Genomic DNA, 14,581 nt, shown 5'->3' with positions numbered 1-14,581 from the left:
GCGCATGTGTGGAACAATTCCTCCAAGCGGACTCCAGAAAAATTTTGATCTAACCAATGCACGCCCGCGGTGTTCGTAGCCATATGCCAACACATGTCTGCTTGGAGTATAACTGAGGTTTTTGTAGTATTTGGAGTAGTTCTGTGTTTAATTGATCTATGCACTGAGATCCACATAGGTAGGTAGGTAGGTAGGTAAGATAGATAGATAGATAGATAGATAGATAGATAGATAGATAGATAGATAGATAGATAGATAGGTAGATAGATAGATAGATAGATAGATAGATAGATAGATAGATAGATAGATAGATAGATAGATAGATAGATAGATAGGTAGGTAGATAGATAGATAGATAGATAGATAGATAGATAGATAGATAGGTAGATAGATAGATAGATAGATAGATAGATAGATAGATAGATAGATAGATAGATAGATAGACTATGTTATAATTACATTTGGAAGCTAATAACATTGGTGTTTTACAATATACTGTTTTTGTCATAAAGAGAACATATATAGCTTTCTCCATCACAGTTTGGATAGGTGCACATCTTTATCCAAAACCTCCATTTGACCCTTGTTCTGGGAGCTGAGAAAGGTATGGTCCTGGCTCAAGTAGGTTGTGATGAACTCCGGGTAATTTCGCTTCTGAACTACTTCCAGGAACATGTCTACTGCTGTCTGTAGCTGCTGTTTAGTTCTGAAACACAAGGGAGAACCAGAGTGAACATACAGTGAACATAAATATTTAGTCCAGATCAAGATAATGATCCAGATCCCGATTTTCCTCTGCATCTAGATATCGGTCCGGATCCAGATCTTGAGCCGATGCGCATTAACAAATAATTGTTGAAACAAGCAGCTACAACCTATGTGTCGCTAAGAGGATGCTGATTTAACATATTGAACATATGACTTTGAGTAAAGTGATACAACAATACCACTTAACAATGTATTCATACATGTTCAAACTACAAATGTGATTTTCTCAGTTTGGAGATAATGCTGCATCACTGTTACACAGCAGACTGACTGCTGAGTCAACAACACATCTCGAGCCAGCTTCTCACCTGACAGAGTGACCAACACTGCTGAGCTCCCACATTACTTGTTTGCTGAGCTCAGTCACCAAGCGTCTGCTCACCACCCTGCTGTCATCCTCCAGCTGAGCTTGATGACAGATCCACTGCCAGACCTGACACAAACACACACATGTGCACACATGCACAAAACAATATAATTAGAATTTGATCGCTCAGGTATCACAGAACCATTTGAACTCTCTGATCTCAAAAGTCATTAATTTTGATAGTAATTACTTTTAAACCTCTTCATTAAGTCACTGTTTGGACTTTCATGCTCTGGACGCTCATTCTCCTGCGAGACGAAGAAGTATCGCCTCATTAATTTTCCTGAGGATGTACTTATTCATATCGTTCCTCTTCCGGTCCTGCGCCGTCGCGCCCCCCACGTTGGGAACCACTGATTTAGCCTTTATATGGTGAAAACTTCTCCCTCTGCTAATTGTGAGTGTAAAAGTGATTTTTGTAGATAATTGTTTTTGCGCATCAAAATATTTGTTGATGGAAATGTGAATCATTAGGAATATTTATTTTTTGAAGAAATAGAAATGTGATGAAAAAGAAATGAGCGCGATACAAAAACTAAGAATAGGATGCCAAGTGTTATTATATGCAAAGCGTATCAATGTGTCAGATTTCACATGCAAATATACACAGAAAAGGAATGAAATGAAGATGTGAATGTTTCTTCTTCATAGTATTTGTCATTCGGATAACAAAAACATTTCCTTTGTCCTTATTGTCCTTTAGTTTTTTTGACCAAATGAATTCACACAACAGCTACTGCACCTTCACCTGTGTGCAGTGTGCCCTGACACATCTATATACCAATAGCTCTCACTAACGCACTTAAAGGCAAATCATTTTTTTAAAAGTTATCGGCTACATAAATAAGTAACTAAACATGGCAGACGCAGTTTGGTTGGAGATAAATCCTCATACTAACTACATACTACAATTAACATACTGCTTTAACCAATGAAATGACACGTTTGGCTTTGCAGATACTGTTCATCCTCAGCTCATTTCAATGCTGAGTTTGAAATAACCAGCACTCAACTTGGATGCTGTTTTTGGTTAAAGTTGCATTAGTTTGTTCAGGAAGATTTATTTCAGTTTATTTTTCAAATCATCTGGAGAAGCCAAACCCACCTGTGATGTGGAAATTTCTGCTGTGGCTGAATCTTCTACCTGGCCTCTGTAGAAAAAGTGCCCTTTGCCTAGGAAACAGTAACAAGTAACAAGTTACAGTAACATGGAACTTTAATAAAGGTCAGTGTCACCCATTCAGAAATCCATCACTACCTCGACACACTACATCAAGACACACCGTCAGCCTTCAGTGGGCACTCTGTATCAATGAGGGTCTGATACATGAAAAACCAACCTCCTTTCCTTCTGCCAAATTCCTTTGGCTCTGTTTTGTTTTAGAAATGCTATATGAAAACCTTTACTTATTTGTTGGTTAAACCTTTTTTAAGCATTTTTGAAGGTGGTCGAAATAAATCTATGACAAATATATTTTGTAAGATTTCTGAAACAATGAAACTTAATCTGACAATCAACAGGTTAATGATTATCTAAAAAGTAATATTATCATATTATAAACATCAACTATTTTTCATTACGCACATGAACATACTTATACATAATACATATATACACATTAAAATAAACCCTCACATCCTCTGATGGACGGCTCACAATAAAAAGTTGTCTCTATATTATAAATGTATGATGGTTACAATGTTCATAGAGCAAAGAGGACCTATCCACGGAGATTCAACACAATCAAGATTTTCACTTTTTAATGCAAAATGTAAATATAAGCCCCTAATCAGATGTCATTATTTAAATAACAAATACCATGATACCGATATCACATAGTAAGTGTATGTTAGAATTAAATATGTTAGAAGAGTGTCTTATAGACAGATATGAAGTGAAATCAATGGTTTCTTTTTGTTCAAAGCATTAGACAGGATACACTGTAGATAAGCTTGTTTCAGTTGATAAAAGTAGATTTAGATATATTTGTAGTTCGGTCTGGCTGTAGAAATTCCATGCTAACTCTACGCTGATGACCAGGCAGTCTGCTACATTAATTAAAGGGGCAGTCCACCATTAGTGCTACAGAGTCGCATGTATGACAACTGTATATCTGACTCATAACATGCACATGACTGTATTATTTTTGAATCTGCATTGTCAAATACAAGTCACATGTCCCTGTTCTGCTCAAATCTAGTCGAAGACAGTCAGTTGGCAGATTTTCATGAATATATATATATATATATAAGAGTGAATGCACATACCTGATAGCCAAGCATCAATAAAGAGAACACCAACTGCAATGTTATACTTCAAGCCAGGAAGTGTGACTCCACCCTAAGGAAATGCAAATTACCTCAAATAATACCAAATCAATCAATAAAAAAATATGGAACTTATATCTAAATTCAGGACTTTATCTTATTAAGATGTACTGTATGTCCGCATAGTGACTAACCAAAGGTATGGACAGCAGGTCATCAGGAGTCACAGTGAGATCAGTGCGAATCTTGTGAAGCTGGTTATCACCTTCAGTATGGAGCTGAATGAGCTGAAAGAAGAGAAGGATCAGTATGTACCAACACATAACACTATCTTGAACTTAATATCTCAGTTTGAAAGCAGGACTCACTTTCTGCATTGGCTCAATCAATGCCAGGTCATAGACCATGAATCCATCCACACCTGCCTTGATCTCCAACAACTTCAGCCTAAAAGGTGAGAAAAATCAACATGTTTGTAAATAATACAAATCAACAGAAAATGCACACATTGCCAGTATAAAACTGCTCTCATGATGCAGTATAGTTTGGTCTCATTCCCTTGTAGCCAAGTCTGATAGACATCAATGAGACAGTTTAACAAATACATAGTGCAATTGAAAAGCATGCATCAACTTAAGATGGTCCCCATTTTTGACCTTTGAGAAATTTGGTATGGCTACCCTGATCAGGATATGCGGGGATATATAAAGAATGGATGGGTAGATGTTCATGGTCTGATTAGGAGCTCATTATGTATTTAGTGACACACTGCTGTTTCATCTCCTCAAGGATGAATCCTTTACTATTAGTCATTTTCTGGGATGGCACTACAGGTAATGTCAACTTTGTAGTCCACACAAACTATCAAACTTTGAACTCACTACAAATTATCATGAGGGAAGAATAACTTTGTATTGGCACATTTCGTCCATTCAAATGCCATTGACAGACACAGAAACAGTAAATTGCAGTAAATTGTGTCACAGTCAAGTTCAATAATTTAAGGTATGTGCATTCACTCTTATATTATTAATATGAATAAGCTGTTGCTAACACCAACACTGCTGCTCTGTAAGACACAATGACACATTTGTGGAAAACAGATTGCTCCAGTGTCTCTTCCCTGGCTGCTTGAATGAGGAAATAAAGTGGATTGTGTCAGATGTGTCAACAAGGCAGGTTCTGGGAACCGCTGTAGAATCTAAGACCCATGTTAATAGTACTGGAAAGTTGGGTTGGTAACTCAACACTTTGCATTCAGTTCGACTTTGTGTGTAAATGATGCATTAATTATCCTCTTCTTACAAAAAAGGTAGTTGTAGAGAGAAGTTGTACCAAATAAAAGTAAAATAAAACTTAAAATCTTATTTTTCTTATAGAGTTTGATTTTGAACAGAAAAGTAGTAGGAGAATAAAATAAAATTACATTAAATAGATTCAAATCATAATTAAAAAAAACTTTTGAGATAGGTTCAAACAACAGTAAAAGTAGATAATACTGATAATGATAATCTGCCCAATCAGATGTCTCCTAATATTCAATATAAGATGATCAACTACGGTAAATGAAGTGTTGACCAACTCAGCATTTGGATTCAGTCATTTGGATTTCCGAGTACTGGTAGTTTTAGCTTAAAACAACTTCATATTTTGGCAACAAAATTAGAGCCGAAACAAAAAAGTAACCAGAGCGATGCAAACCTCAAAGAGAGGGAAAATTAAAACAAAGCTATTTGAGCCAGACTGGAGAGCATATGCATGGTCGCTACACAAAGCATATGTCAGGGGCAGAAAATTAAGGTAGGGACAGAAACACTAACTTGTACGTCTAATGGCCTCAAACTAGATCCTGATCTGGACCCGGCTCCAGCTGGATCTGGTCCTTCGAATTTCCTCTGCCATATCCCTCTGTTGTAAGCTCTACAAAGCTGAAACAACAACCATGCCAGCTCCTGTGGCCTGGAATAAACAAGCCCCCATGGACCCAGCTGATTTATAGACCATGGACATTCAGTGACATGAAAGAAGCTGCTTCTCTACTCCCAGCGGTCCACAATGGGGAGGTGTGTGGCAGAGCTCCAAACTCTCTGTCAACAATTCAGACCCACCACCACTGAACTAAGACGACCCAAATGGGTACAAACTCGACCAGTGATTTTTCATCACAGGACCATAGACCAACCAAACCGACCTGAATGCATGCTGATTACGAACAGTACAGACTGCACTTGCTGATAAAATAAAGACAACTTTTCCATTAAGAATGGACATAAGTAAGGTGTCGACATGCAGACAGAGACAATGAGATTGTGGCTGATTATCTTATCAGACTTGAGTAGGACCACACTACACACAGTGGCCGTGGCTCCAGCTGCCACAGAGGGAGAGAATCCCATCACCCGTGGGAGTGCCACCCAAGATTGCTTTATCTATGGACTGAGAACAGAAATCGGAGAAATAGTGTCTGCGTCGATTGGGACTGTGGAGGCAGTGAGAAAGTGGAAAGATTTGCCATTTAGTTGAAAGAGTCCTGGCCGAGAAAAAGTCAGTTGTCTTTGCTCAGTTTTCTTCTTCTGTGTTCGAGAATCACACACACAAACACATGCATTACAGAGGGGGTGCAGGGCAGCTATTATACGGCACCCATGGAGCAGTTGGGGGTTCGGTGCCTTGCTTACGTGCAAAACTTAAACTTAAAGCAGCTGCTGCTCAATGGTTTGTTGCCATGTTGATGACAATAAACTGATACACCTGATTCTGCCTGGTTGGTCTGCTTCCTTGAGACTCCTTTTGGTTTTTGAGAATTTAGAAGAGAACTTAGTAACTACAACTAAGTGTTGGGAGAAGACGGCAGGTGTGTGTGTGTGTGTGTGTGTGTGTGTGGTAACACTGCTGTTCCTGCCTGGTGACAGTATCTAACACCGTCCTGTAGGAGTCACTTTGCTGGTCCTCAGGCAGCAGCAGGGCAACCATGCCTCCTGTGGCCAGCGCTTCCCGCCGATGACACGTCTGAACCAGCAAGTCCATGTAGCTGTGAAGAAAACGCTTCTCCATGTTGACATAGATACTCCGGTCTGGCAGCATAAATGCCCGTCGATGACCTGCATGAAACACTAATTTGTAAATTTGCAGCAGTAAAGTAAGGTCAAAGTGCATCACACAACCATGTGCCCTTGCTCATAAACACCTGTTACTGGCCTCATTTAGTGTTTTCCTTGAAAGACGCATTACACCGAAACTATTTTACTAATTTAAACATTTGGCAATCTATATACGAAACACAAAACACACACTGTTTGTTAGTGATTGATAAATTTGATAGATAAGCCTACTCAGCCGATTTAGTCAAATGTATTTTTATTATTTATTAATCTCACTGGCACTGAAACTTGCTTTATTCTGATGTATTTTTTTAATTTATCTTAACTAGGTTTGAAAGGAATGTTCCCAGAACTGGTTCTACAATACGGAATAACTCCATATTAGATGTGGATTTATTGCTGTGATGAAGAGGACTCATGATAAAGTTGAAGTTGTATCAGGGACATCTTAAATCTTACCAAATTTATTGACGAAGGAAGCAGAGTAATCCCAGATGCCACAGTTGAGTCCTGCTGAATGGTCTCGCAGTTCATAGAGGATCTCTTCCATCTCAAATGATGCTAGAATGTTTTCAATCAGCACCGTTGCCTTGATGGTGCCCAGTGGAAGACCCAGCTATACTCACACACACACACACACACACACACACACACACACACACACACACACACACACACACACACACACACATTGTGTGGAAGAACATTTCATAAAGTTCAAAATGTAAATACAGAACTGGGTCAAAATGGTTGTCTGTAATGGTCCACTGTAATATTCAAAGCTGTCAAGGTTTCACTTGGTGCCTTTGGCAGTTTTTCAACGTTCTCCCCCCAGAGTGAGCTAACCAAAGTAATACAAACTTTTAGCCCAAAATAACTTGAGTGCCATCAACCTCTGGGGTAATTGTTTGAGGGACAAACATCTCCCAGTTGCTCTCATGAATTCTGGAAACCTATAATGGATTCTCGTCAGGTACATATTGTCTTGGGCCACCCCTCATCTCTTAAACATCATTCGCACAGAGTCCTGTCAAAGATTGACCTGTCACAGTGCTTTCTCTTCCTATGCTTCTGCCGTTAAATCCATCGTCTCAGGATTATCTGGGGGTACTGTCAGGCTCTGCATCTCCCAAGGGTCACTTGTACCTGCTTAGCTACTGAAACATCTTGCACCCCTGCAGGCCCTCTGTTGATTACCAAGTCTTGAATGACATTACAATCAATCAATCACTTATCATACATTGTTTTTTGGGCTTAAGAGAATAACAAACTGAGAGAAATGATTAACAAGTTAGTTTTTGATAACTTTTTTTTACACGCTCAATTGAAACACAGTCAAACAGCTTCTCCAGCTGTTGAAGTTGATACCACAGAGGCAGGAATGAATACAGGAGTGTCTGTCAGTAAACTGTCAGTCCCCTACAGAAAGACACTGTGATATTTATGTCCACCTCCCTCTTGAAGAGTGCAGACACTGGTTCAAGGGAGAGGAATATCCTTTTATTCTTTGGACTAACCACAAAAACCTTGAATACAATGACAGCTAAGACATGTCTGTCCAAACCTGATGAGACCTGGCTGCTCACATCACATCAAGCCATATTTTGACATAAATTCTAAGATCCATATCAGCTTCTGGCTGCAATCAAAATGTAACATTTGGGTTCAGCTGGCTTGTTTGGTGCTTGTGTTGAAAGGGACTCTGCTGTGAGGGTAAGCTGTGCATGGGCTAAAGTAAATAATTACACTTTCACTTATCGAATAACTTGTGGATTATCAGTAGCAAAGTATAACTAGCTCTCTTGAACCAGGATGTAAAATTTTGCAGTAGAGCAAACGCAGAGCCCACAACTCTGTGACGGAAGCTAAATACTTATCAATCGATGTGGACTGCGCTTCCATTAATGTACAAACTTCTTATGGATTATAGATATTGATGCAAATCTAGTTGTCTTTTGATCAAATAGCAGAGTGCCTGGACAAAGGGCAATGAGTGCATCAACATCCTCTGCAATCCGGTTTCTGGGTGCTGTTCACAATTACAAAAGAGTAAAATCTGTGAATCATCATTACATCATTACAATCCCTTTGAGGGTGGAGACCAGCACGCCTCATCCACAAAGACTGAACACTGCAGTCTCAGTATGATTCTCTTGTGGAAAATAGCCATAAGGGGCTCAGTGCCTGAAAGGTTTGATGGGTCTGATGGTTCTGTTCTGTTTGTTGAATTGGATGGTTCTTGCCCCCTCTCCAGATAGGGATATAGTTCTATGCAGTACTCTTGTTGATATTGTTATCCCTCCTCCTAGTTCATTGGATGTTCTTAATGATTGATTGATTGAATAATGCTAAAATTGCACTTTAAAGACAAATGTAGAATCATGTGTAGAGAAATATTAATTAATGTACATGTACAGACCTTCTGTTGTGTCCACACAAAGATCTTGTTCCACAGTCTGGCCTCCATGAAGCTTTCGACCTGGAAGCAAAGAGAAACAACAGATCGACTGACAAGTGTGACTGAAAGCATCTTTGATAACCATATTCATTACGCAAGTCATTTGTCTCTTTGTGTATGTATGTTACTTTAGAAAGGTAGAAAAACGGGCCACTTTTGTTTTCATATAGCATCTGTCCACAGTGGAACATGAGGAGTCCAAAATCAAAGAGAGGAGCAGGAACCTCCCTTCCTTCCACCTGCAACAGGCAGAATGGTAGCACGAATGAGTTCATGAAATATATCCACCAAAAAAAAGAAATAAAAAAAATTCTCTCTCTCTCTCTCCTTTTCCTTCTCTTTCTCTTTCTATACAAAAAACGATGTCCAAACTGTCCCATAACTCTATGTGCACGGTCATGTCAAATGCGTTTTATCTGACTGAATAAAAAAGACAAATATATTGAATTTGCAATTATATGACAGAACATCAGAATCATCCCCAAAACAACTGAACGTTGAATGCTGACAGATCCTGGAGAAAGAGTCAATGTACTTTTTGGAATTTGTTTGACTTCTGCATTATTTATTGATAAAATATTTTGGTACTGTAATAACATGACAAATACAGTCTGTCTGAACTACTAACCAACAACTGTGTTAATCAATGCTTTTAATGATCATATTGTTCATTGAGATTCCAGGCCGGTAAATGTCTGGGAACCAGCTATTTAATAATTGATAGAATGTTTGCTAGCTTTAAATTTAAATGCACTTTGATTTTCCAGGGTCCTGAAATCAGTGTTGATCAGGTCAAAGGTCACACGATTGTTTGCTGACCAGGCTCTATCATTAACATGCACATTATATGTTACAAAAATGTGAGTAAGACTTATAAACATGGCCTGAATATATAGTAGAGTACACAAGGTGAGGACATGCAAGTGGAGATGTCTTATTCCATTTGAGCATCCATTTGTAATCATATAATCGAGGTCTCTTATTTGAGTCATTCGACACTGAAAACTACTTACTGTAAACAGTAAGAAGAAGCTCTGGTTGAATAAGAGATTAGATAGATAAGATTATTTCTTAGTCTGAAGGAAACTTTCTTAGGCCGTTATTGTGATTCTGGCAGAAATTGGACCACACGACGAGTAATTCATGCAGAAGTAAAGGAAATTCCAAATGGATCACCAAGTGTTGTCTTGCCACTCTATGTAGAATAGAGGCCTATCATTTTAGTATCTGTTCCACCAGTTGAGCACAGGCAGATTGCCAACCGATCCAGACTGAATGAATACACTGAAAAGAAGTGATAACAAGCACTACCATCATGTTGTGCTCCACCATATTCCAGGCACGGGGACGAAGCATCAGCAGCGGAGCTTGAGGCAAGGGCACAGAGTCTGTACATCAGGAGATAAATATATCACTTGTGACCCATGTAATCATGTGTGATAGTGGAATTGTTATAATCAATCTAGAATATTCCAAATGCCTCAACACACACATAATGATGCATTCAGGCATTATATTAGTTAAAACAAGACAACATTTTGCAAGTAAGCAAGTCACTTACAGGGAAACAGGTTGTGCACTGCCTTGAAAACATTATAAATGCCTTTGATCTGGTTGTAATATGTAGGGCAGTTCCCATCATCAAAGTCAATCTGTCAAAACGAAGGAGAGGAGAGGAAAATTACCTCCGATGAAATACATTGTATGTGCTCAGTAATGTGAGAGGCCAGCTATGCAACATCTTTATCAGGGTACACTTACTCCTATGGCAGATTATATTAGTGCAACTGTTGGGCCTACAAGGACATTCTAATCTTAAGGCCATGTGCTCCCTTTGTTCACAAACAGGAAAAAAAACTACAGCTCCCAGGATTACCCAGGATCCACCCCCTTTTCACAACTGGATGTGAAGATCTCGCTGACTTCCCTGTCACGACATTGGTCAAATGTTAACCCTTGCCTGTGAGGTCATCCAGGTTATGAATTGTGGCAACTTTGATTTCAGTCTCTCTGTGCGGACGTCAGGCTGCAGAAAGGAGACAGACACATTTTCTCCTGGACAAAGACAAAGGCTTTGGTCCAGTGAACACAACTCCTCTAGACCCGCCTGCAGAATTTTTCTTGTTAGCCCGACTTTGACTCTGATTGTGGACCAAGAAGGCACGCGGTTCCCTTCTTTTCCAAGTCAAAGAACCTCTGAATCCTTTAAGCCTCCTGCCCTGATTGAAGATTTGGAGCCCAGCAGGCCTAGCCTTTTGATCAATCCACCGGCGCATGGACCCGCCTAGCACAGCCAGGAAGGTCTACACGAACCCTAAGTGCTGCAGGCCACTTTATCCGTTTCCAGCTTGACACAACGTTGGCGGAAGTGTGCCTTTCTCTAGGGATTCATTAAACATCGAAAGGAGTAGGGGTGCAAGTTTAGTACTGGCCAGGGGCTTTGTTGGATTGCATGGCTCTGATTGCGGAATGTAATTCTTCAAGAGAAATTGAAGAATCCAGTGCTGTTGCAGTGTCGAATTTGATGTTTGGGAAATTGAGGTTGGCAAGGAACTGATTGATCTCTGTGGAGTCTGAAGGAAATTTGGACTTGTGAAGGGACGAGCAGAATGATATATGGTATTTATTAGAACGGGGTCAGTAATGGGGGTGTTGGTTTCAGTACTGATCTTGGGTATCAGACCGGAGGTGGATTGTAAACTGGTGTGCTTATAGCCGCGTTATCGCCATGTTCGTAGTAAGTAGCTCGGGTTTGAAGTTGTAGACGCTCGGTATCCTAGGTAGATATAATATCAAATTTGGCCTGAAGGGTTTTAACCTTGGCGTTGGGTTTTTTTACTGGAATAAGAGAAGTAGGAAATAATTTGGCCCTCTTAGAACTGCTTTCAGCAACTCCCAGTGCAATGATTACGAAGTAGAGTTGTTTAATTAAACAAAAGAAAGTCATCAATGAAATCAGAGATCGTGTCGCAGAATGTGTTATCCACCAGCAGTACTGAGTTGAACCTCCACAGTGGAGGGGGGGATTGTATGTAGACAGTTGGATATAATAATAATAATGGTGCATGGTCAGATGTTAAAATGCCTAGGTAGTCAGAGGAAGCAACACAGGGTTTGAGAGACTTGTCTAGAAGGAAATAATCTATCCTAGAGTATGAATTGTGTACCTGGGGGAAAATTTGAACATTTTGACCAAGGGATTGCAAAGTCTGCAGGGGTCGACCATTCTGGGAAACAAAGACAGAAAACGCTTTGGCCATTGCTGACAGGGATTAAGTGCTCAAGTGCTACACTCTTCTTGGTTCAATTGCACTGGTTTTGGAACCTTGTTGCACCAAACTTCCCCTTTCACCATGTTTGCTGTCTCTCTCCACCCTAACTATTGTTTGGCCTAGACTTTCTACACTTTTTTGAGCTAAAATTTAAGATGCATGGCCTATATGAATAGATGCAGATAGGCCCAAGGAATAAAGGGAAATTAATTTTGACTATTCCTGCTGTAACTTGTGGTTCAAAAGTCAAAGAGTTTGTTACAGTGGCAACTTCAGGCTGAACAATAAAACAAACTGATAGTAATTGTCCTGACCCTAACCCTTGTCAACCTGCCAAATCAGATTACCGCTGTGATAAACACACATACAAACAGACAGACAGAGGGTAGTCACTATGACACACTTGTAAACACTGGCATTGAGTCGTCAACTCAACATCAGTGTATTATTGAATGCCTGGGGCCAAATTAATCTCATAATAATAATAATAATAATAATAATAATAATAATAATAGACCAGTGGACTGGGATTGGTAAAGTCCAACCTTTGGTGTTGATCCAATAGTATACAGGACTTACCATGCACCAACAGATGATATAGGTGTTACCTGAATGCCTTGGGCAGGTGATTGGAGAGCTTGGATGAAGCGCTCAGTATCACAGGGTGCCAGATCCCCAACATCCACATGTCTCCTCTGGAGCCTTGGGGGGACAGGCTGCACCTTCCATGTTGGGTCTCTCCTGATATGGGCGGTGCTTTGTGTGAAGTTTGGCAGGTCACCTGAGAGATACAAGTGGTTCTTTCTGGTCACTCGTAGCTGCAGGACCTGAATCGAATAGAACTTTAACAAGTCAGTAAAGTATTTCCATTGTTAAGGATCACAGTCCCTGAATACACACAGAAGAAAGCATGAGGTGGACAAAACAACGATCATTCAAATCCATTCAAACTATCAAAGCCTCTTTCCTACCTGATCTACTTCCGCGTCAAATGTGGAAATCAGCTCATGTAGGAAGAGGAGGGAGTCAGTGGTGAAAATTGTCCTGTACTCTGCTTCTAGGCCTGGAGGGGAGCGAGAAAGTTCCATGCCTGCTATAGCCTGTAGACACAAGGTTTACATCATCATACTGCAGTGTCATTGCTATGGGTTTTGAAGACCAAAGGCAGTATAAAGCAGACAGTGATTATGATTCCAGATGCCTATAACTGGAGAGGACCTAAATGTGAATTGTATCACAGTAGGTATCACAATAGGTATATCAAGAACAGTAAAAACCAAGCATATGAGCAATATATGAGAAATATGATCATTTGAGACATCCACTGAAGTTTCACCAGTGTTGTATGAAATGTTTTATCCTGACAAAATCATGCTCAATATATCATCTACAGTTCTGATCTCTGAATGTTACCTAATCATTACAAATCTGGATCCAGATAAGCACCCAAATTGAATGTGTTCTTCCCAGGCTCGTACCTAAAATTCCACGAAGTTTATATAAAATCACTGGAATCCTTTTAATACAAACAGCAGACCAATAGTTGCAGGCAAAACCATGACCTTCTAGGCAGAGATATGCTGTAAATGAAACAAAAAGATGCAGAATGACAGAACTTTTTTAAGAAAAGCATTGTAATTTGTGAATAAGACACAAGAGAAATTAATGTTCCATAAAGAGCCTTTTTCTTTTTCTGCGACAGCAATTAATGACCGAAAATACTCACAGACATGCTGATGGCAGGTCTCTGTCCACTCTGTTCAAATGGACTTTGGATATGTGCAGTTTGAGCTTGAAATTTCTGTTTACATCTAGAGTTTAAAGTCTTGCGTGTGTGTCACCACTGCCCCTTTGCCTACATTACCTATTGCAAGAAAAAAATTAGGTTTTTATATATAGGGTCTTTTTAAAACAGTTTGGGGTGGGGGGCATATTTTCTCAGGCTATTTTATAGTACAAAGCATTATTCACACCAACAAAATAAAACTCTGACTGTTCTGACTGTTTGATTATACATTTAGAACTGAATGTTTATTTTTCCTTTCTCTCTTCCTTTTCTCCCCCTCTCTGTGTATAAATACAGTCTTCAAATGTTCCCATTACTGCATGCTCATGGCCATGTAAAATGCTTTCTTCAAAAAATAAAATCCAACAATAAAAGAACAAAAAAAATGTCTGTCACACCATAACAGATCTGCACCATAACAGATGGGGTGGCAGTGGCTCAGTCCATGGGGCACTCGGGAACGGGAGGGTAGCCGGTTCGAGTCCCCCTGTGGATCAAAAAGCGTGGACTGGCAGCCGAAGAGTTGCCAGTTTGCCCTTGAGCAAGGCACCGAACCCCAAC

At 39.7% G+C, this 14,581-nt stretch overlaps 1 protein-coding gene across 1 annotated transcript; it reads right to left on the bottom strand.

Moving 5' to 3' along the window:
* Positions 1 to 525: 525 nt before the first annotated feature.
* ugl (ureidoglycolate lyase) lies at positions 526 to 14,056 on the bottom strand. The gene is made up of 15 exons (XM_076149237.1): positions 13,961 to 14,056; positions 13,206 to 13,334; positions 12,843 to 13,061; positions 10,524 to 10,614; positions 10,274 to 10,350; positions 9,091 to 9,201; positions 8,924 to 8,983; positions 6,964 to 7,120; positions 6,306 to 6,504; positions 3,772 to 3,850; positions 3,598 to 3,690; positions 3,404 to 3,476; positions 2,241 to 2,308; positions 1,077 to 1,201; positions 526 to 706 (listed from the first exon to the last, which is right to left on the bottom strand). The coding sequence occupies exons 1-15, from the start codon at positions 13,964 to 13,966 to the stop codon at positions 535 to 537; spliced, it is 1,659 nt and encodes a 552-aa protein (XP_076005352.1). The 5' UTR covers positions 13,967 to 14,056; the 3' UTR covers positions 526 to 534.
* Positions 14,057 to 14,581: the final 525 nt, after the last annotated feature.

Source organism: Genypterus blacodes, unplaced genomic scaffold, assembly GCF_046128005.1.
Source record: "Genypterus blacodes isolate CSIRO-AG114 ecotype Tasmania unplaced genomic scaffold, CSIRO-AGI_Gbla_v1 ptg000044l_1, whole genome shotgun sequence".
Taxonomy (NCBI): domain Eukaryota; kingdom Metazoa; phylum Chordata; class Actinopteri; order Ophidiiformes; family Ophidiidae; genus Genypterus; species Genypterus blacodes.
The sequence above is the reverse complement of the archived record's forward strand: the minus strand, read 5'-3'. Positions and strand labels throughout refer to the sequence as shown.

What these genes read in the sequence shown, in the direction of transcription:
- ugl (XM_076149237.1), bottom strand. An exon ending in TTGTGTGGACACAACAGAAG is followed by an intron (nt 7,121 to 8,923) that starts GTCTGTACATGT and finishes GTGTGAGTATAG; the next exon opens with CTGGGTCTTCCACTGGGCAC. An exon ending in GTGTTAGATACTGTCACCAG is followed by an intron (nt 3,851 to 6,305) that starts GCAGGAACAGCA and finishes CTCACCTTTTAG; the next exon opens with GCTGAAGTTGTTGGAGATCA.